The 23,205-nt window shown below is 51.3% G+C and overlaps 1 protein-coding gene across 2 annotated transcripts; it reads right to left on the minus strand.

Annotated features, from left to right (window-relative positions):
- Positions 1 to 3,459: 3,459 nt before the first annotated feature.
- Positions 3,460 to 22,834, minus strand: CTTNBP2NL (CTTNBP2 N-terminal like). Of its 2 annotated transcripts, none has more exons than XM_066335957.1 (5): positions 22,694 to 22,834; positions 17,968 to 18,075; positions 9,835 to 10,065; positions 8,105 to 8,212; positions 3,460 to 7,401 (listed from the first exon to the last, which is right to left on the minus strand). In XM_066335957.1, the coding sequence occupies exons 1-5, from the start codon at positions 22,832 to 22,834 to the stop codon at positions 5,938 to 5,940; spliced, it is 2,052 nt and encodes a 683-aa protein (XP_066192054.1). In that variant the 3' UTR covers positions 3,460 to 5,937. The 2 variants fall into 2 exon arrangements, with proteins under 2 accessions (XP_066192054.1, XP_066192055.1); XM_066335958.1 differs by having other exon boundaries at positions 22,795 to 22,833.
- Positions 22,835 to 23,205: the final 371 nt, after the last annotated feature.

Raw genomic sequence — 23,205 nt, forward strand, 5'->3', positions numbered from 1 at the left:
GAGTCGCTGCTCTTCACCCTCCAGGCAGGATTTACTCAGGGTTTGCAGCTCTGCCAGCCCCCAGCCATCGTCTTCCCATTTCTGCCTGTAAATGCAGCAGCAGCAGATCCTTACTGGCATGGGAGGCAGCCAGGAGCCCTGGGCACTGCAGGGCATTGCAGGCTATTGCACGGCATTACAGGGCATTACAGGGCACTGCAGGGCATTGCTGGGCATTACAGGGCATTACAGGGCACTGCTGGGCATTACAGGGCACTGCAGGGCAGCCCAGGGCATTACAGGGCATTACAGGATAGGTCTCTGCCCACGGCATGTGGGTACCACGCGAGTTTGTGCCCAGCCCCAGTGAACGTCCTGCTCCTCCAGCTCTTCACGAGCAGCGCGTGGGGCTGTGGCATCAATGTGTAAACAGCTCTTGGACTCCACCCAGAACAATTCCCCTATTGCTCCCAGAGCAGGATGAAAGCAGTCAGACGCAGCTCTCCAGCCGGGTTCCCTTGCCCGTAAGGCGCTCAGGAGGTGCTCACCCTGTGGAAGGGCAGTCCCGGGGACCGGTGCCTGCGGTGGGAGCTCTGCAGATCCCTGACCTGGGGCCAGCAGCGAGCTGGAACCTGAGCAGCCACCCTGATCCTGCATCGGCTGCAGCTTCCCACGCACCCCCAGTGCAGGGCGGCTCCCCACGAGATCCGGAACTGCCCAGCCCACCTGGGGCTCGCCCTCAGCACCCCCAGAGCCGCCCCTCAGCCACAGCTGACCCCAAACACGCAGCACGTGGGATCAGGGGCCCGGGGATGCTGAAATCGTGCAGCCACGGAGGAATGTTTTCAGCTGCATAGTCACTGATTCCGAATTAGCTGAAACACAATCGGTTTGTATTGCAGGTACATCTACCAACACCACGGCAGCCATGCACATGGATTTTATGAAATCCTGCCTGCCCTGAGCAGGTACAGACACTCAGGGACGAGCAGGGATCCAGCACGGAGCAGGACCAGCAAATACATGCCAGAGGATGCCCAAACTGGAAGCAGAGAACTGCCACCGAAGCACGAGGTGTTTCAACCTCCAAACCCAGCCCCGTGTGTGCTCCTTCCACTATCTTCATTCCCAGAGCGATGATTGCCCTGAAAGTGATTTTCCCAGCTCCTTTAACGTGCTGCTCCGCGGGGCTGTCCCGGGCGAGGGGCCCTGGGTGAGCGCCGGCCCGGCGCCCGGGGGTTATCAGCAGCGGCGGCCCAGGCGGAATTCGCGGGGCAGGGGAGCGGGGTAAGCAGAGCTCGGCTTCTTGGCATGTTTGCTTGTGCTAAACCTGCAGCATGAAAACTTTTCACAACAACACTCAGCGCTTGAAGCCTTCCTTGGCCCGTGCGCCCCGGCGGAGGGGACAGCCGGGGCCGGGCTGTGCAAACAAACCGTGGCCGGCGCCGCGGGCGGGCGGCCCCGAGCCTGTGCTCAGGACCAATGTACGCCAAAGCAAAAGCGCTTTTCCTGACAGAAATGGAGGTCGCAGCATTCGGGGGGCAACCGCGCTTCCCCCGGAATTCCCCGCGATGGGGGTGCCCGGTGATGGGCCGCCCTGCAATGGGGATGTCCCGCAACAGGGATGTGCTGTGCCGGATCTGCCTTCGCTGCGGGCTCCCTGCGATGTGCCAGCGCGGCGGCGCGGCCCCGTTGGCCGTCCCGGTGCGGCGCTGCCGGTGCTCAGAGCGGTCCCGCACGGAGCGGCTCCGGCCCGTTCCCCGTTCCCGTTCCCCGTTCCCGTTCCCCGTTCCCGTTCCCTTCCCGTTCCCGGGTGCCGCTCGCCCCCTAGCGGCCCCGCCGCGCCGCGCACCGAGCGCGGGACGAGCCCTTCCCGGGCTGCATCCCTGTCCTCTCCTGAGCATCCCCGCCGCGTCCCGAGCATCCCTGCCCCGTCCTGAGCATCCCTGCCCCGTTCTGAGCATCCCTGCCCCGTCCCGAGCATCCCTGCCCTGTCCTGAGCATCCCTGTCCCGTCCTGAGCATCCCTGTCTCGTCCTGAGCATCCCTGTCCCGTCCTGAGCATCCCTGCCCTGTCCTGAGCATCCCTGCCCTGTCCTGAGCATCCCTGCCCTGTCCTGAGCATCCCTGCCCACCCCTGAGCATCCCTGCCCCGTCCTGAGCATCCCTGACCCGGGGAATGGTGCTGCTCCCTGCCCGAGAGAGGAGGAGGTGAGAGCCCTGCCCTGTCCTGAGCATCCCTGCCCGCCCCTGAGCTGCTCGTCCTTCTCCAAGGACTCTTCCTGGCCGGCTCGGAGCGTTGGAGGCGGGGTGGGGATCCGGGGTGCAGCCCCGCACAAGCCCCGGGCTCCTCTCCCCGCCCCGGCAGAAGCCGGCCTGGCGCGGATGCGCTTTCGGGGCTCAAGGGACGCCCCGTGCCCGAGGAACCGACTCCCCTCCCCGGCACGGAACCCGGCTGGGGCGGGCACCGCGGCGAGCGGCTCCTCCCGCCGGGAACGGGCTCCAGGCTCAGCCCCGTGCTCGGCGCACACAGCGGGCCGCCGGAGCCACGCGGGAGGTGTTTACCGAGGCTTTGTCACATTCCTCGCTTGGGCAGCGCCCCGCCACCGCCGCTGCCATAAAAAGCCACCGGGGCTGTGGCTGAGCCGCAGCAGCTCCTGCTCCCGTCCGGGCAGGGCTCTCACCTCCGCCTCTCCCGGGCAGGGAGCAGCACCGGTTCGGCGGCTTTGCGCTGGTACCGGCACCGGCACGGCCTCGGGAGCGTCATCAGGCCTGGAGAGATGAACCCAGAGCTTCTTCCCAGGCTGTTGCAAAACCTGTTCACTGTACTGATGTAAGGATAAGGAAGTCGGGTCGCTGTGGAGGCTCCTTAGGGAGACTCGGGAGCTGCGGGCTCGGCCCCGCACAAGGGTCGGGAGGCGCCTGCAGCAGCCCTCCAGGGCAGAGGGGCGATGGTTCTGTGCAGCTTTTCCTGCAGCCAGGGCCTGCTCCCAGCGCTACCTGTGACACCACTGAGCTGCACTCCTCGGCGGCGGAGGGAATTCCCATCCCGTCAGAGCCACCAGCAGGGGACTGGGGCACGTCCTTCCCCAGCCCCGAAGTGTTCATTAACACAAAGTGTCTCCGTTCCGCACCGTGACACTGCGGCAGAGGCACTCCAGGAAAACTGGTTTTACTTAAAAACACCTAAAAGCCAGAGGAGCACCCCGAGTGTGCTGTGCCACCTGAACACACCTGCCCCAGGGCACCTCCCAACTCCCAGCAGCTGCAGCTGGGTGGAGACGGAGGAGCAATGTGCTCTGGCTGCAGCAGCCAGGACTGCCCAGGATCCACTGTACTGCCAAGAAATTCACTTCTGACATTTCAGAGCTCCCACGAAAGCTCTGGTTCCAGTGAGCACAGACGCCCAGTCACCAGCAGCAGGACTGTTTCCTGATGGGCAGTCCCAAGTCCAAACATCTCCTTAAGCATTTTGCACATCTTAAAAATAAAATCCTTTATTGATAATATGAATGTTTAACATGTTTAATGCCATCAGCTATAAAAATGATTAAAGACTTCAGCTTGGTACGTTTGGCTTTACAAATTTACAAGTGTTAATGAATTAATACTAGTGTTATATGTTTTGCACTTCATTATACTCCATTAGCCAGTGACAAACTCTGCAACAATGTCTGCTTAGGACACATGTGAGTTAGAGAAGAAATATTTAGTTGCTTCCACACAGAATCTACATCAACAGTTAAATACTAACTCTAAATGTCTTACTGAATTAGTCGGATCCATTTTAATCCCTTGTGCTTAGTTTCTTCCAGAAGTTAGTCTACTAGCAAAAATACATTCTTTTGCATACCCCTTCCCATATTATATTTTAGAAGAAACAGTACTCAGTGCATTTCCTATTAGACTTCATCATAGTATCTCTCTCTAGAGCTATCAATAAAGAAAGGGGATAATACCAGTCAGATTAATGTAAAAGCAAAGAAACTCATTAAAGCAGTGTATACAAAAGCCTCACTTCTCAATCAGAAGGGACACATGGGCCAAAATCCATCTGCCCATCCATTTTTACATTTACTCTCAGCAAGAGGAAAAAAAAATCTGCTGTGGACATTTAGTTTAAAAACTAATAAATGTGCTTCTAAAAGAGTCACTGCCCATTTAGCTCTGGCTGCCTGTGTCCCTGCTGTTAACACACAGACTGTTTCACTGGATTAGGAACTACCTAAAAGGCTACTGAAAGGTCTGTGCAAACCTCTAAACCCCTGCCTGGGCTGTGTGGGGTCACTCCAACAAAAGCCACCTGAAAGCAGCAGAGCTCCTGTGGAAGGAGGCCCAAAGGAATGTCCCTGCCAGGGACAGCTCTGACCTTCCCCTCCACAGGGACCTTCCCCACGACAGAGGGCGTTTGGCTAATGGCCAGTGAAAAGGGACAAAGGAGAACGTGTCTCTGGCAGTGGGAGCTGTGCTCTGAGCAAACACCACTCTCCTGCCCGGGGAAGTGCTCAAGGCTGGACGACACCCAGCAGCAAAACCTGTTTCTAAATTTAGGATCAGCTCACATCCAGCACCCGAGATCATTAACTCGGGGTCACGCTCTCAGCCTCTGCCACTGATCCGTGGTGTTTGTCCTGCATTTCTCAGCACGGGGACTCAAAAACCCACTGTGCTGGGCCCGTTGGTTTTCTTGCAGCAAACATTTCTGCACAGGAATCAGCCTGCTTCTCCTGGGTCCAAATACTTCTTCACACACATGATCTGCCTCAAACTTAGGCAATTCCTCACTGAGGAATTTTTTAAAATCTCAGCGAATTGCCATGTTTTCTTCGTATGAGGCAGAAGATCAAGAAGAGATCAGTATTTCCCTAACACCCTGTGTGTTTAGTGTGTGGCATACTTACACAGATCTACATACTCAATGCCACAGCAGCAATGACTTGGTTCCATATTTACAGCCTAGGAAAGGCAGCCACAGCTACTGGGTAAAATCCAGGTCAGTCAGACTTCGCTGACACAGATGAGGAACGAAATTATTGCTTTTGTTTAAAGTCCAAGATCCCGTGTTACAGGTGTTGCAAAAACCCCTGTATTGTATGGACGAGTTACTTTTTCAAGTAATAGTGAGATCTTTGTCAAGTGACAGAAAGATCCTTTTCTCAGAAGTTCTACACACAACAGTAGAATGCTCGAAGAGCTTGAAAATTCCAGGTGATCCACCAGAAACCAGAGTTTAGCCATTTAAAGCACACAGGCATCTTGGCAGGAAAGCAGAAAGAACCCTATGTACAAGGAATACTGACAGATAAGTAACCTGGATGATACCACAACTAAGTTTTACCCCAGGAAACCAACGTGTGCTTCCTCAAATAGCTGGGGGCTGTGTCCTGAAGGACGTAGCCTGGCTGGCTGCACTGGTCTGGTGGCCACCTTGCAGAATTTGTAGCACATTTGCTAACTTATCTTAGCAAATGCAAAGAATTAAAAGGAAAACCAGTGCTGGTTTCAACATTCAGGACTCAGAAGAATTGGTTTCTGCAGCTGGATGTTCCCCTCCTCACCTTTTCCCGAGAATCACATTCATATTGCAGGCTTAGTTCAGGCACTTTTATAAAATGTTCATGTGGAGTAAAAAGTCTGCAAAAATTATTCCTGCATAATTTAAAAGTAGCATTTCAGTCCCATTAGAGGTTGATAGGTCCTACCATGTGATTATGGTTGTGATCTCTAATGATTTGACTGCTGCCATGAGACATTTGGAGGCTACTGTATAGCTGTAGTTAAAAGTTTCTTCATAAACAAAAATATTTTCCTACCTATTAAAAAGAAAAAAAAAATATACTAAATGCTTTATACAGACAGATTCTGCTACTATGGAAATAAATAACACGGAGTGGAAAAACAGTGTCTTAGCTCCAGGGCAAGCTAAGCTGTGGAATGTCACATTCCCGTTTTCTGGAGACTAGCTGCTGCTCGGCAGGAGGATCTCCAGGTCTTTGCCATTTGACACGAGAGTGCTGCTGGAGCAGCCGCTGGCCACGTCCCCGGGGGCACCCAGGGAGGAGGGCTGGGAGGAGGTTTTGGTTGCAGGAGCAGCAGCAGCAGGTGACTGAGCGAGGCCGGGTTTCTTTGGAGGAATGGGAGGAGGGTTCCCTCTCTCTGCTCTGGGAATGGTTGGTGACTTTACCCCGGGAGACAGCGGGCTGAGCGGGCTGGACACCTTGCCAGGGCCCGGGGAGTGCCCAGGCTCTGCCTTGGGGCCGCCAGCAGCGGCCAGGCTTCGGTAGTCCGTGCCAAAAGGGGAGCTGTTGGGGGACACGGGCTTGATGGGGCCCTGCTGGCTGGTGAACCTGGACAGCACCTGGGTGACCGTGTTGCGGGCCAGCTGCTTGGCGGCCGAGTTGTCGGCCAGGGTGGGGGACAGCTCCCGGGACGGGGGGCTCTGCAGGCCCCCGGGCTGCTGCTCCTGCTCCGCCTGCGCCTGGAACTTGTGCCGGGCCGCGTGGAAGCGCTGGTTGATGCCCACCTGGTAGGAGGACTGATAGCCAGGGCTGCTGGCAGAGGCTCCCACCAAGCGTTTGGCGAGCACTGGTGAGGAGCAGGGAGAAGGGGTCAGAGAGGAGGCAGCCGTGCTGCTGGGGGACAGGGACACCCCGGCAGAGGGGAGCTGGGACACGGGGTGCACCGGAGACTCTGTTCTTACAGGAGAGCTTCCATTCTCCACTGCGTTCTCTGAGGCTGCAGCAGGCTTCTCCCTGTGCACTTGGCCCTCGGCTGTGTCCCCACCCGTCTGCACGTCTGGGTCACAGTGCCCGTTGGATTTTGCATAGGAGTGAAGGGCTGCGGAGGGGCTGGCAAACACGGTGTGCACAGCTCTGCTGGTGCTGGCAGGGTTTGCTCGCTCTGCCTGCAGACTCTCAGTCTGGCAGGACACAGATTTCACAGGGGGACTGTCAGTTGTGACCCCCCTGGATGTCACTGAGGGGCTGGGGTGCACCGGCTCAGAGGGACCGTGCTCCTGGCAAGAAACCTCCAGCTCCTTCAGGGCCTTCTTCAGACGTTCCACCTCGTCTTTGAGTGCTTTTGTACGGTTTTCTTCTCTGTTCAGCTTAGCTTTCAGCTGTTCTCTTTCAATGTCAAACTCTGAAAGCTGCTTTTCCACTTGTGCTTCCATCTGCAAACCCCGCTTCCTCTTGGCTGCCAGCTCCTCTTCCAGTTTACTCACCTTACTCTTCTCCTTTTCCAATTTCAAGCTCAGCTCTGCTGTCTTCTGGCCCTCTTCAGCTGCTTTGGCAGTGGCTTTCTTGCACTCCACAACAAGCATGGAGGACAGCTGCTTGTGGCGTGCCCTCTCCTCCTCCAACTGGCTTGACAGCTTCTTCTGCTCCTTTTCAAACTTTTTCACTTGGGATTTTTCAAACTCCACCTGGAAGTTAAGAACAAAAAACATTTTCAGGGTACCATAAAACCTCCTGAAAGCAAACGAAGGGCAACACCCCGAAAGGGAACAGGTTTACTGTGCATCTTGGAGAAATTACACAGTAAAAAATGACAATGGCTGAGGAAGAGGTTGTTCCCCAGAAATCTGCAGAACAGTCTGGAACAACTCAGCTTGCACAAAGCAACAATTATTACTCACTAGTAGTTTTATCCTGTGTGAAATTCGATTGGCCTCTAGTGATACACACACATGGTCTGCCATGCACTGATGGAACAAGCAAAGCTTCCTTCCACCTCATTTACCACTTTGTCAGTTTGCCTTTTAAAGGCTTTTAGGCTTTAAAATGCTGATGTGGTATGTGTGCTTAACAAAGGCTCCAGCGCTTGAGTAACAGAAAACAGTGGCTTAAATATTTATTAGCATCTCTGAACAACACCCCCAGGAGATCTGCCATGACTTATTCTGAATTTTGAGTACTGCAGCGTGCTATTAATTGTAAGTGCAGCCCTGTTCCTCAGAACTCCTCGGATTCCAGGCTGAAGTTAAGATTTCAGAGCACTGGGTTGTCTATTAACACCTTCTGGCGCTGAGAAACTTCAGGTTCTTTTTCACCCCCGGATGATAAGAGCCAGGAGTGCCTCACAGAGGGAGGCTCCTGCAGAAAGCCCCGGGGCTCCTGGGGCTGTACCTGCTGGGTGAGGCGCTCCCTCTCCTTCTCCAGCATGTAGGTGACATCGTCCCCCTCGGCCGTGTCCTGAGCGTGCCGCTGCCGCTCCTCCTCCAGGTCCAGGATCACCTGCCCAAAAACAGGAGCTCAGAGGGGGCCCTCACAGAGCCCCTGCACAGAGTGACCAGGGAGGGCCACCAGGGCAGCTTCAGACACCCCAGCTCAACGCAGATCACAGAAAAGCAGCTTTTGGACAAGCTCATGAAATGTTATTATGGGGTCAAACTGAGTTTTGTGAAAAGCCTCAGGAAAACCTCACCCGGGTCTGCATTCCTTTTATTGTTGAGTATCTAAATGGCACACTTTCCCCCAGACTGTGCAATGTCCTTGAGAGGCTCGTGGAGTGAATGGTGCCCTCATTCCAGAAGGGCTGGGGCGGGAAGGGATCTCTGGAGATCATCCAGCCCAAGCCCTGCCAAGGCCTTGCCCTGGAGCGGGTTCACAGATCATCCAAGGAGGGTTCTGCACATTGGCAGGGAAGGAGAATCCACAACCCCTCCACAGCCTCTTCCAGTGCTCTGTCACCCCCAAAGTCAGTCAGTTTTTCCCCATGTTCAGTTGGAAATTCCTGTATTTCAGTCTGTGCCTCCTGTCCCTCGAAACTCAGAATTTCCTGGCAGGAGCATCAGCCCCAGGCCCAGCAGGAGCAAGGTGCTGCATCCAGGAGACAGGGCACCAGCACCAGGACAGCCCTGCTGTGCCTGCAGCAGCAGCTCCTGCACAGCCCTCTCCAGTGCCTCGCAGGGATTTGAGGACTCCAGTGTAAAGTTTATTTTAAAGAACATTAATTTGTTCTTCCACTTAAGAACAAGATGAGCTCTTGAAGTGAAACTGCTTCCCATAAGGACCCAGTGAAGGAGCTCCTTCAGCTTTAACACCGAATTACATGAATAATTGAAATGCTATTAACTCAACAAAAAAGCCAGAATACAAACTTCCCAAGAGGCTCTGCTTTATCTCGTCACCAAAACTGAGCTCTCCCAACACACCCTCACCATGAATCTAGCAGCTCCTCAGTCTTCCTGAAGTTTAAGCTTCCAAATGCTTAACTATCATCAGCTATATAGGAAGCTTTCACAGAAGTAGACAGGAAGAGGAAAAGGTGAAAAAATACCTATTTTACTGTATGACTTGGTGGGATATTTGGCTGAAAAGTGAAGCACAGCCTTGTTCTTACTTCTAGTGACTTCAGTTTTTGTGGTAGCACGCTCTGACACAGGGCCAAGCACTTCACTGGCACCAATATATATTAAATGTATGTCTGAAGAACAATAGGTGCTTCGTTAAAGAGGCCAAATGGCAAGAAAAGTACTTTGGGTCGCTCCATACTTCCTTAGGGAAGCACAGGGAGGTGCCTTCCCCTGGCAGCAGCTTTCAATAACCAGGGAGAACAAGTCCCAGGCAGAATAGTGATGGGTCTGCTGAGAATTCCATCTTCCAGAAACCCTTTCCTGCATTACACCTCCCAGCTGTAAGCTAGTTCCTTTTTGGTGTGTCCTAACAAAACCATCTTGTGTGTATTTCAAATTCCGGAATTATAACTAATTAACTCAGCAGCTGCATCACCTGGAGTGAGAAGTTTGAACAAATCAGCTACCAAACCTCAGGGAACTGAAGTGCTTTTCCTGAAGTTAACATGTCATTAAAATGCAACTATAACTTCTGCACATTGGAACTGAGGCAAAACCTACCTTTCTGTGTCTGCTCTCTGCAGCAGCCAGCTGGGATAACATCCTTTCCTGCATGTTCTTGCAATGTTTCATCACCACTTTCAAAATAGATAAAGGATTGGAGCACACTGGCTGCTTTTCAGCATGATTCCCCTCCTTCAGGGTCTCAAAGTCTCTCTGCAGAGCCATCAGTGGATCACTGATGTTGTATTTCCCATAGCGTTCCTCGATGAACGTGTCCCTGTGCTGGGCCTGCAACACAAAAACAAATCCGCATTTTAATGTGCTTAAACTAGCTAAAGAAGACAGGGCTTTGTCCTCAGTATTCATTTTCCCCAGTTCTCCACTTAAGAAGAATTTAACACAGTCTGACTCATGTCCTGTTATCTGCTAGAAATAAAGGAAATAAAGAAAAATCTTGCTTAAAAATGCAGCATCACCACGATATTCTGAGTCCACAAACATCCTCATACCACAGCTACCTGCCAGGGCCATGACTTACATTCCACAGCTGTGTGAAAGGAAACAAGGTAAGCACCAGCTCTTGCTCAACAAAAGATTTAATCATTTATTGTCGCATCAGTGAAAGAAGCAGTTGTGTGGTTTCTTTCACTATGTCACCATCAGAGAATTTCATGTTGAGCAATTAAAGAGTTTCACTCTTGCAAGAGCTGTAAATCTGTGAATTGTTAATAAAAATCTTTAATGTTCTCATCCAGACTAAACAGAGCTTAGTCTCACAAGAAGCAGGACAGGAATGATGAGGTTTCCTTTGGTGCTTGTAAAATTAAGACAACTCACACGTACTCAGCTCTACATTTACAGTGCTTAATGGCTGGACTCGATGAGCTCAGAGGTCTCTTCCTACCCCAATTACTCCATGAATCAGCCATTCCATCTGGAAATCTGTTTGTTAGGGTACCCATAGGTTTATTTTACTCAATGAGGACTGTAAGGTCTAAAAACAAAATGAAATCTCATAAACAGACAGATATGAAGTATTATCTGCATGCTTACCACCATGATAAGAAACCATATGAAACCAAATATTTATGCAACAAAAGACACAGGAGGAAAACTAAATTCAGATTCAAAAGAGCTCTCAGGGGTGTCTTAGCTCAAAGAAACATAATCCCAGATTTCCAGAGAAATGGTTCTGGGCTGTTCTGTGAAAACCTGTGACTGTTTCACTCCCTGGGTGTCACTGACAGCACCAGCCCGTGCCCAGCAGAGCTGGTCACCTGCCAAGAAATACCACCTGAAAATGAGACTTCAGCTGGGCTCCTCTTGCTCTGTGCTGTGCTGTAGGGACTGGCTCCCGCCACAGCTCAGACCTTTTCCTTTCTGCAGTGAACAAATGACTTTGTTCTGCGCTGGCACATCCTCAGTGAGGCCACAAAATGGGAACTTTCCTCTGCACGAGTCACCTGCACCACTGAAATGCAGGAGGGAGCCCTGGGACCTTTACCAAAGTGTGCTTCACCTGGAGCAGACTGCAGCACGTGTGACCTGCAGAAGGGTTCTGACCCTAATGAGCTGCTCCTGCCACAGCACACACGAGACACGTCTTTTCCTGGAGCAACTGCTCCCAACAAAGGCTCCTCCCAGGTGTGCCCCACGCTCCTGCTGCCAGACATCATTTACACCGGGAAGACTGAGCCTGACTCAAATGGAAGCACGGAATGGCACTTTTGTCATGTCCCAGTGTCAAAGCCACAAATGCTTCCCTCCAGCACACGAGAGAAGGAGTCTCAGAGCTGTGGAACATCCCCACACAGCAGCTGCTACAGCCACACTGGAACAGTGGGAGTTAAACAATAAAACTTGGCTTTACCCAAAGAGCTGGTGAGATTTGTGATTTGCTTTCTGAAAAGCAGCCATGTGATTAACATGAAATAAACAACAACAACAAAAAGGATTTTTGCTCTTAAAAGGAAAAGTGTTTGCATTACCTCGACAAGAGGCATAAAAAACCCAACCCAAAATATCTTCTTCATGCCCAAATTAGAGACATCCATCCTGTGATTCCAGTTTGGAGCTGGATTTTAACCCTGCAGCAAACAAACACAGAGGAACAGCTCACACTTACAGATACCCCTCCCTCTCTATCAGCAATATCCATCAGGATCTGTGGATTCCTTTGATCAGAGCTTCAGATATTGTTCTAGCTTTACACAATAATAAAAAGGAGAGGAAGGAAAAGATCAGCCCTGGATAATGGGGCAGCCCTGGTTTAATGAATCACAGGAAAAACTACAGGGTTTGTTGGTTTTCTTTTTTGGAACAAGGTATCTTCTGTTTTTTTCTGAAGTATTTATAAAAATGACTCAATGAAAGCTCCATAGAAGTGAGGAGGGAATTTCTAAGTGACTCAAGCATTAATAAGGCTGTAAATATGAGCTGGGATCTCCATCCAGCTGGCCTTACTGCTGTGACACAGGAGCTTAATCCCAGTTATCCCAGCGCTGGCCATTCTGCAGGGAAACAGGGCAGAGACCCTCCAGAAGGGCACCAGTGCTGCAGCTGGGTGCACAAACCCTCACTGCTGGACGAGGTCTACCAAATAAGAGCTCCAAACCTGAGACTAAGGTGATTCTTGCAATCCTGAAGGTGTAACAAGCGCCAGGTTTCCCTCTGCTGCTCCCAGCACTGGGCTCTGACCCCTGCTGAATTCAGTGGGGTGGTTTATTTCCTGCTTGGGAAAGAACAAGAAGTTCTTCCTTGCTACTTTGAGCAATTAAGTCTTTTCCTGGACTAGCATGACAAACAGATGAGACTATCACAACATCAGGAGCTTTCTCAAGTCCAGCTTGTCTTCTTCAGTAGCCAGCAGAGCATAAACATTTAATTAAAGTTGTCTAGACTAGAAAAAGCCTTACCCAGGTCATCCTACACCACACCACATTTGCAAACACAAACGCGGTGCTTTGGCATCAGGGCCGCTGAGCACTTGGAAATGCAGATGGGGATTTTCCAGGCTGTGACAGCCCGTGCTGCAGGTCCCACACTGCACCTGGGGCGCCTCAATCACTGAGGCAGCTCCTGGAAGCTGAACTCGGTGCCATAACCTCCAGAGGTTATTTTATACAGGGGTGGAGTGCCACGGAGAGGGACTTCTGCTTGTGCTGCTCCCTGAGCTCTGCAGCTCCTCTGTCACTGCAGCCACATCCAGGACCTTCAACACTTCTGGTTTTGTCCTGTCTGGACTGGAGCCTACCTTAAACACAGCTGTTGTTCAGCTTTCAGAGCAGAAGGAACTCGATGATGGAAGAGAAGAACTCTTATTAGTGAGCCCAAAGTGAAAAAAACCCAACCTAGAGCTCAGATCCCAGCACAGAAAACACAAATCCACAAAAAATCACGCTTAAACAGAAAGGAAATAAGATCACAAAATGCAGTGTTAGGGAGTGGAAAATTTCATCTGGACACCAGAGATGACAAACATACCTCCAACATCAGCAGTGGTGCTTTTGAAAGAAGATGCAATTCTGTGCAATTACATCTTCTAATTTAGTACCTCCACCTCTATCATCTCAAACATGCAGAAGTGTGAATCTCCCACCAAAACATCCAAATTCCAGAAGCAACTAAATGGATTATTCAGCAGTTTTCCAGGCTATTAAATTGCCTTCTCTCAGCAGGAAAAGAAGATAACATACAACCTTGGGGTGCTTTTAAAAACAAGAAGGAGCTATAAATGTGAGCCACCATTGAAAATAAAATTCCAGAAGACTGGAAAAATTAGGCACAAGCAGAGAGTGAAACTGGCTGGCTTTGAGCTCAAGTTTGGGTAATGGAGCACTGCTCGTCTGTTTGGGAAGAGATAATTGGGATTTTATGGGGCAGAAGCAATATCTGACCCAACTGAAAAGATGTTTCCTGTGCAGGCAGGCAAAGCAAAGGCTTTGCTTTGTTAGGAAAAAGCTGCTGTTTCCTCTTGGGATTTCTAGGCTGTTTTGGGATTACTGTTTCCCATAACCTATTTCTGTATTTTTTTTTAAATAAAATATTTCCTTCTACTGAAACCTTGTTTATGTGACAGAATATTCTCTCTCTCTTCAGTAATCTTTACAACTTGTTTTACTGGAACACCAAACAGGGAATTTCCAAGACTTATTTCAAGTGTTTTTTTGGACACCAAGCAGAGCATTTCTCTTCCCTGTAATTTCAGAGTCCAGGTTTTAACCCTCGGTACAAGACAAACACACTCTTAATTAACTACAGCTACTGAGTTTGCACTTCTCCAGTAATAATCTGCACAGAAGTTCCTCCTTCATGTAGCAGAGAGTGGAATAAGCCTTAAATAGCTCCTCACAGCCTCGAACTTCCTTATTAGCTTCTCTCCCCAGAGACCCAAGTCGGGAATAAAGACAGGCTGAGGTCACAGCAAGCACTGACAGCGAAGGGACCTGGGGGTGGGGACCCTGGCTTTGCCCAAAAATAAATGCCAAAATGCTGGACTGGGATTTCCAGAGTTGCAGCAGCTGCAGCTCTGCAGCAAGGCCAGGCACAATAAATTGTTCCAATGCAGCATCTGCCTTAATTGCCATCATTATATCAAGTGAGCAGACCTGACAAACGAGAGCCACCCTCACCTGCCCAGGTAAGAGCTGCTATCTGCTCTGACAAACAGAAGGAGTTCTCTCAGGAAACGTGAAGCAGCACAGACCTGCAGCTGCTCTCCCAGGTGAAGGTGCCTGGCTCAGCACCCCGGGGTGCTGCAGGGACTGCCCCGTGCCCAGGAGCTGCCCCTTGGGCACCCAAAACCAGAGCCAGCAGCACCAGAGAGCTGAGCCCGGAGCCCCTCCAGCACAGGAGGCATCCCACAGCCCCCTGCTGCTGCTCAGCACACACCTGGGGACTGAGAGGCTGAGCAGAGCCAGCTTTGGGATGGGACTGGCAAACGGAGCTGCTTCCAGCCAGGAACGGACCAAAACTGCCCCAAGGCTGCAACAAAGCTGCAAGGAATGTCTGCACTCCGTGAGACAGCGCCCACGGGAGCACTGCTCCATGGAGGCTGCTGGCTGAGTGATGCCCAACTTGCCCCATCTGTGAAAGATTCAACAGCAGGGAGGTTTTGTGTTACTGAACTTATTTATTTATTTAAACAAGAAGTAGAGTTAAGGTTTGGAAACTCTGTAAACCTGATTTCTAAATCCACTAACAAACAGCACCTAGTTTTGCATTAATATTGTTTTGTAGTGAATCACTGAACTCAGGAGCAAAGAGATGAATACCAGCTCCCAGTGATTAACACTAAATAGTTTCTACTCCAATGTAAATTGCCCGAGGCCGCATTAACATCAAAGAATAAGCCAGGGAGCTGTTTCCTGTTTTCCAAAAGTAAACAGAACTTCAGTTCTAATGTATGGAAAACTCTCTGTAAAAGAAGAGGAAGGAGGGAACAAAGTGCTCTAGCACAGTGACAGAGATCCATTTAAATATTGAATTGTTTCCAGTCGTGGTGTGCTATTTCAGAAGGTAAACCTGCACTTCATGCAACCCTTCCTACACAGCAATGAGGACTGAGAGTCTAACTCTCAGGATTATGCAACTCCCTGACAGCATCTGGGTTTTTTGGATGATATAAACACAATTATAACTACAGGAAAAGGAGCACAATAAGAAGTGAGGCTTACAATCTGTTCCAAGGAGAACATTGAGATTTATGTAGCGGACAGGAAGCTACTTTCAGGCAAAAAAAAAAAAACTTTTTTTTTTTTTTTTTTTTTTTTTTTTAAAAAAGAGGTTTTAAAACAGAGGAAGCAAACTCAAGCATTGGGAAAGAATATTTTGAATACAATCAGTTTGTCAGACAGCAAGGAAGGAAGGGTCAAGGTGTGGGGAGAGGGGGTGAAGAGAGGGAGAAAAAAGAAGGGAGTTCAACAAGCAGTGTCTGGAATGCCCAGCTCAGCAGCTTGATTCTGACACACAGAGGAACGGGGCCAGTGCCAGCTAACAAGTGCCTGATACCATGAGGGAGAAGAAAACTATTTTAAGCTTTGTCATCTGCATGCATGGATTCTCTCTGCTAAAGGCCAGATCCGGAACGTTTGTCTCCCAGCGTGCAGGAATATCAATTCTTGCAGCCTGTACTACAGCCTCATGTCATGTTCACAAATGAAGGTCCTCCTCCTCTGCAAGTGCCTGTCCTTTCCTATAATGTACCAAAGGATCTGACTCAAACAACCAGAGCTCAGAACCTTTTAAATCTGAGCTGAAACCAGCCCACAAAGAGAACTGTGGTTTTGTTTCTATGTGGGAAGCAAACAGGCAGATAAAATTCTGATTTCCAACCACTGACACTGATGTGTTCAATGTAACTGCTGGAGAAAATCACTGCTGTGGTTCACAGTGGGCAGAGAAAGTGCAGAGGATGGACCTCCACCTGCTCCCAGCACATGCCCACATCCAACAAAAACCTGACTGCTCCCAAGGGATCCAGCTGTCCCCAGGCAGGACACACTGCCCATGGCACTGAGGTCACATCTGACACTTCCTCTGTGTGAGCAACAGCCAGCTTCCCCCTGCCACATTACAGCTCAGTTTGTCCAATGCATGCAAACCAAATTAAATGCTCTCCAGAGTGCAGATTTTTAATTCAGTCTCAGAATTTGTTTTTTTTTCTTCAGGGCAGTGCTTTTATGCATCAAAACGTGAGCAAACAGACTAGCCAGGTTTCCTTTAATTAGTCACACACCAAGTCTGTCAGGCACTGAGGCATGGTGAAGCTGTTACCACAGTTACTATCAGCAAACAATGAGAACAACAGTGTGAGGCCAGGGTTCCTCTAGCTGGATATTCCAAATAAATGGACAAAGCAAAGTTGGAAGCTCTCTGCTGCTGAACCTTTGCCCAGCCACCAGATTAAGCAGTTACATGACTTTTCCTTCCACTCATGGAAAGGGCAGCAGAGCTGCTGCCAGCAGGAAGCCAGGCTGGGCTCACAGCACTGAGAACAAGCTCCTGGCCCCGAGCACAGCCCAGCTGGAGACCCACAGCATCCCCAGTGCTGCAGGCACAGGCCACGTTCCAGGGTGGCAGTTTTTCCCTGAGATCACTCTCAGGAGGCAGCAAGAGCCAGACTGGATTGGAAGGTTTTGCTGCCCTTTCCCAGCACCTCCAGCTTTCCTCAGTCCCGAGATGGAAACGCCACAGCACAGCCCTTGTGGAGGAAGGGGAAGGGAGCCCTAACCTTTGATTAGCTCAGGATTTTACACTCCATAATTACCAAGCAGAGGTTACAATTTCCTTTAATTTCTTCTCAGTTATGAGTACTTGACAAATTATGTCAAAGGGTATTCTTACTGTATTAATCTCCTCACACAAGAGGGAACTGCAGGTTAAATTTCAACAGGAAAGATAATTGCTTCACACTACTGGAAGGTAGGCAATCAAAAACCCCTGGAATGGAGCTGCCACATTCCTTCCCCTGCTCTCTCTGTGCTCCAGAGAGTTCTCCTGCACCTCAAGAAGAGGCTCCAGCACCACTCCTGCCTTTGCCATCACACGCTCCCACAGCAGCACGGCCTCAGTGGCACTGCCACGGATTGAAACTGGCTTTGGGGAGCAGTTCTAGCTGGCATCTGCCTCCTGGAAGGTTACACCAATGCTCCTGCCAGCAAAGGGAGAGAATAAGTAGCTGAGCACTCAGGGCTGCTGCTCTCAGCACTGCCAGCTTATGGTGGCTTAGTCAACACAAAGCCACGGGTGCTTTTTACTGAGTGTGACGTTATTGTCACTAAAAGACTAATCTGATCCCTCTTGGAGAGAAGAGTTTCTGCTTGAAGCAGCCCTCCTTGCTAAAGGAGAGAAAAAAACCCTACAAAGGAATTCTGGCAGACCTTTTGCACAGCAGAAACACGTGGTTCTGTATCAGAAAGGAGGAAAACACACATGTAACATTTGTATTTCAACACCAAAACGCTTCTTGCAGCCGGCTTCCAACAATGAATTCCAAGACAAAAATGATATACAGCATTTATTATGTTATATTAAAATGATATGAAATGATAATTAATTAATGATATTAAAATGGGATTTATCCAGTAATAAATCTTTACCTCTGAACCTCACCTTGGATACAAGCACTCTGCAGAACTTGCATCAGTACTGTTGTCACATTTGTTCCTTATCCTGATGCTTAAAACTTACCTTTAAAGCCTCTATGACAAGATCTCTTGCTTCTAATTCTCCCTCGAGAATGCTAAACAGCGTCAGTAGTTCTGGTTTGCTGAGTTTTTCCAGATTCATCCTGAAAACCTGAAAAACAACGAAACCTGGGTTAGTAGGTATTTCCTTGCACATTAAGATCAGTATTCGAAGCTGTGACATACAATCTCCATTTAACTTCAGCTTCCAGTTTTTTGGATTGCAGATTGCCCTGAGGGGGGATAATGTTCCCTCCAGCTTCCAAGACCAGCTGTGGAAGATGCATTTGTCCCCTTCTCCCAAGGGACAGGACATCTGCACACGCAGGTGGAGATGGGTGCAGCCTTACAGGACTGGACAATACCCAGCAGAAGCGGCCGAAGTTAACAGCAGAGGGCAAAACCACAGATATTTAAAAGTCCTATTGATGACACATCTGCCTCACACAGCTGCAAACATCACCGAGGGGCTGAGATGAACAAAGGCCACGCTGGGCCACCCACAGGAGCCCAGCAGGGATGGGAATGTTGCAGTGCTGGGATTCCCTCCCTGGGAATGCCATTATCCACACGGATGGAACAGGCCCAAACCACTCCACTAGAATCAATGCCACAGAAAATACACACTTAATTACTACTCTTTCAAGCTGTTTCAATATCAGCACCATTTATTAAATATAATTTTACTGCCTACAAAAGAGATCCATCATCTGAACTGCACATAAAGGAAGCTTTATATTCCCTTGCATCTTTGCTGATACACTTAACACTGTCCAGTGATAAGCCTTTTTATGGCATTTTGTTAAAAATGGAAATAATTTCAGACTAAACCCCTGTCTCTGATGCAAATGCACCCATTGATACAGTCCTGTGCTTTGCACAACCATCAAATACACTTTTCTGAGTCCAAGTCACGTCCATCTTTCATCACACTTCTTGTCAAGCAGAAAATGCTACAGCATGAAGAAACTACTCAGAGATATCAAACTCCAGGGGCAAGTGATAAAGGGTTAAATGAGCCCCTGCTGGAGAAGTCTATCCAGCTAAAACATTGAGCTGAAGCCTGGTTTGTCTGAAGTCACTGCTCCTTTACAACTCATTTGCATAACTGTGCCTTGGAGAGTTACACACAAAAGCAAGTTCTGTCTTGTTTGTGCCAGAGCAGCTCTCCAGTCGCTGGGAACAGAAAGTTCTGCAGTCTTCATACAGCGAGAAAAATCAGAACTCTGCTCTGAGCCCCTCTGCTGAGCAGGGAGGTGTCAGCACACACCCACACTCCTGCTCAGTGTCTCACATCAAATTCCAAACACCAGCATCTTTCCCCAGGCTCTCCTGGCCCATCCTGGCCCAAGGGAACACCAGGACAAGTGACCACGAGTGGCTGCCCCAAACCCGAGCTGAAGTGGCCAGCACAGGTCTGCCAGCATCACACCTCTGCTCCCTGCTGCAGACCCAGCCACGAGGAATGCCCACCAGGAAAATCCATGAGTGGAACGTTCAGGAAACCTGTTCATATTGTCATTATGTCCAAAAACCCTGCTCATATTTGTCATTATGTCCAAAAACCCTGCTCAAGACTTGACACAAAGGCACAATTTAGGAAACTCAGTGTATTATTGTGGGCCAGGGCAGCGCTGGTCACTCCTCAGCACTGGTCACTCCTGGGCAGCCAAGGGACCCCGACAGAGATGTGCAGGGTGGGAGCCTGAGCACCTCCCTCAGCTGAGGTCCTGGCACCACGGGGCACCTCAGACCATGTGGAAGGAGTGGGATTTACAACTCGGGTATCTCAGAAACAAGAGAGGGGAACAGAAGCAGCAAAGAAACGCTAAACCATAAAGATGTAGCCACAGAGAGTGAGAAAACCATAGCCTGGTTCTAGTCTTTGATGTTGACCATCTTTGTGTTGGTGCTCATGCCCAAGCTGCAGCTTTCCTGGGCAGCCTTTAGATGTGGAATATCCAAACACCTGCTGAGGAGACGCACAGCTTGATTTCCAAACCATCTCAGTCCTTGCTCAGACTAAATTCACAGGTTCTAGGACTGAATCAATACCAATGGGAAACAACTTTTATTGCCAGACACTCACCAGGTTACAGCAGTGTTGGGGCTCTATAAATGAGAACGAAAAAGGGGAAGCCTCCTTGGAGAGCTCAGAACAAAGTGGATAATTTATTTGTTACCGCAGGACAGTCAGTGTTGAACAGGGACTTTCAACATGACTGCACCCATGCTCTTCCCTTAAAAAGAGATGATGTGGAAACGTGCAGCTGCATCTCCCCAGGAGCCACCAGACAGCTCAGTCTCACAGCAAGGACAGCTACCAGCTGCAGTTTGGGGTTCTAAAGCTGTTAGTCAGGGCAGCAATAATTTCTACTCTGTATTCTAACTACTCCCATTGTGGCTTGTACTTGCCAGTGCTATAGGAATAAGCCATGCTATTCTTACCATGCCTCTGCAGTCTTTAATGTGCCTAATAACATAAACAAGTCCTAAATATACAGGGAAAACACTTCAGAGAAATAAAGAGCAGGAGCCAGTCTGCAGAGCAAACTGTGCAAAGCTGCGTTCAAGGCACACACCTCTGTGCTCTCCCTCATCCCACTTTTCACCAAAGGATCATGCCAGCACTATAAATTACCCAGATTTCCCCCTTGCAAACAGTCCCATTCTACCAAAGGGATCTGGGCCCTTCAGCTGGGAACCTGACCCTCCATTCCCAAACCTTTAACCAAGAGAGTTTCCCAGCACCAGCAACAAGAGCCAGCGATTCCCAGGGCACATCGCCCCTCTGCTTCCAGGGAAACACACTGGGTGCACTCACACAGATCACAAACCACAAAGACCTTGTTGTTTAGTCTGATGATATAAATATTTTCCCTGAGGCTGAGATACACCACCATTTTTGGACAATAAGCCCGAGTTTAGAGCATAAACAAAGATAATCACTTTCTGCTTGCCTAAAGGTGAGCTTCCTCTCAGCTCTGGACCACTGCAGTCTCCTCCACAGACCCACACCCATCCTCCAAGGAGACAAAACTTTTCTAAGAAGGCTATTTCCCAGTATCTAACTGGAAATAACCATCAAGAGCAGTTTAAGTGTACACAGAACCACGCGAGCCAACAGACCAGGGGGAGTTATCTTTGGCATGTGCCACTTGAGGAACACAGGAGATAAGCTGGCAGCCCGCGGCAGCTCCTCCTCACCCTCAATCGCAGTGCCAGAGGAGGAAACCGTGCCCAGGTTACATTTCACTGCTCTCACACACAGGGCACAAACTGCAGGAATGTTTCCAGCACAGGAGAACCTCACCCAGCACTGCAGCACGGGGCAGGAGCCACAGGGAGCTGAATGCACAGCCCCAGGCACGGCGAGGGCACCTCAAGTGGGAGCTTCAAAATTCTCTGCGGGCTCTTGGCTCAAAACTCTTCTGCTTTTTAAAAACATATCATGAAGAACAAAGCTTGTTATTCGTTCCTCCTCTGAAAGAGGGTATTTCCTAAACCTACACCGATGCAACAATGCCACAAAGGCAATAATCCTGAATCAGCTTCGTTTTCTTTCCTGTGTTCCTGAAGAGGAACTGATATTTTCCAGTCGTGTAATCACATTCACGGGAGAACCCAAATGACCAGTTTGAGAAGTCCTGATAGACAAGTTCCCCAAACTGCTTCTGCGTGTATCGGGTGGTGTTTGAGTTGTTCCAGTAATTACACGTTTATGTAATGAAAAAAAGCAAAATAGATGTAACAATCGTGTATCCACAATGCTACCTGGCATTGCATCAGAACTGTGGAGAACTAGGTTCAAATAAGAAATGCTTCTATTTCCTTCATCTTTGTACCTCAGCCCTAAAGGAGAAAGGACCTTACCCACAAAAAACAACAACAACGAAATCTTCACCCTGTTAGTTTTTGAAGCAATGCTCAGTAGGAATTAAATCAGCCTAATTCTGAGCGTGGATTTTGTGCGGGTCCTGGAAGCCCTTGTGCAGCCACTGGAGCAGAGAGAGCACCGAGCCCACGGCGGCCGCTGTGACCTTCACCCCTCCCGCCGAGCCGAGCCGGGCCGGGCCGGGCCGGGCCAGAGCGGGTCAGCCCGGGACAGCGGCTCGGCACGGCCGGAGCAGCGGGGACCGGCACCGGGGGGACCGGTACCAGGGAAACCGGCACCGGCAGGACCGGTACCACCGGGACCAGTACCAGGGAAACCGGCACCGGCAGGACCGGTACCACCGGGACCAGTACTAGGGGGACCGGTACCACTGCGATTGGCACCGGGAGGGACCGGCACCGGCAGGACCAGCACCGGGCGGGACCGGTACCAGCGGGATTGGCACCAACGGGACCGGCACCGGCAGGACCGGCCCCGCGAACGGGCGGCAGGGGCTCGGTGGCTCCCGCGCTGCACCGCCGGGTACGGCCGCGGCGAACAAAGGGAAACGCCGCACCGGGGCCCGCGGGGAAGGCAGGCGGGCGCGGGGAGCAATGACCGGCTCCGTCGCCTCTCGGTGCACCGGGCCCGGCCGGACCGGACAGCGACACCCAGATCCCGGTAACGCCCCCCCGGCCTCCGCGCCCCCCGATCTCCCCGTTCGCCCCCCGGTGCCGCCCCCTCCCGCCCCGCCGCCTGCGGCCGCCTTAGTCCCGACTGCAGCCGCCCCCGCCCGCAGCGGAGCTCGGCCCCGCCGCCGCCCCTCTCAGCGCCCGCGGGCCGGGCCGCCCCGCACCTGCCTCTGCCCACCCGCGGGGGCAGCGCCGCACCAAGACAGGCCGGGGCCGGCCCGAGCCGAGCCGAGAGCGGGACCCGCGCCCGCCCCAGCGCACCGACCTGCCCGGCCCCGCGCCGCCGCCGCCGCTCCGCTCCCCATCGGCCGCCCGCCCCGCCCCGCCCCGGCCGCTGACCGATGGCGCGCCCGCCAATCAGCGCCGCCGCCGCCGCTGCCGCGGGCCAATCCGCCGCGGGGAGGGCGGGGAGGGGGCGGGCACAGCCAATGAAGGGGCGCGGGGGGCGTGGCCTCGGGTGAAAATCCCTTTTGTTCGCGGCAGAGCGAGCGGGCGGCTGTGATTGGCGCGTCACTTCCGGCGGGGCGGGGCCGAGGCTCCGCCCGGGACAGCGCCCCCGGCCCGTGGGTGTGTCCGGGCGGGCCCGGTTCCGCTCATCGTCCCGCCTCCGGTCTCGGTCCCCGTGCCGAGCCCGAGCCCGGTCCCGGTCCTTGTCCCGGACCCGGTCCTAGCGGCG

The sequence above is a fragment of the Sylvia atricapilla genome, chromosome 25 (assembly GCF_009819655.1).
Source record: "Sylvia atricapilla isolate bSylAtr1 chromosome 25, bSylAtr1.pri, whole genome shotgun sequence".
Taxonomy (NCBI): domain Eukaryota; kingdom Metazoa; phylum Chordata; class Aves; order Passeriformes; family Sylviidae; genus Sylvia; species Sylvia atricapilla.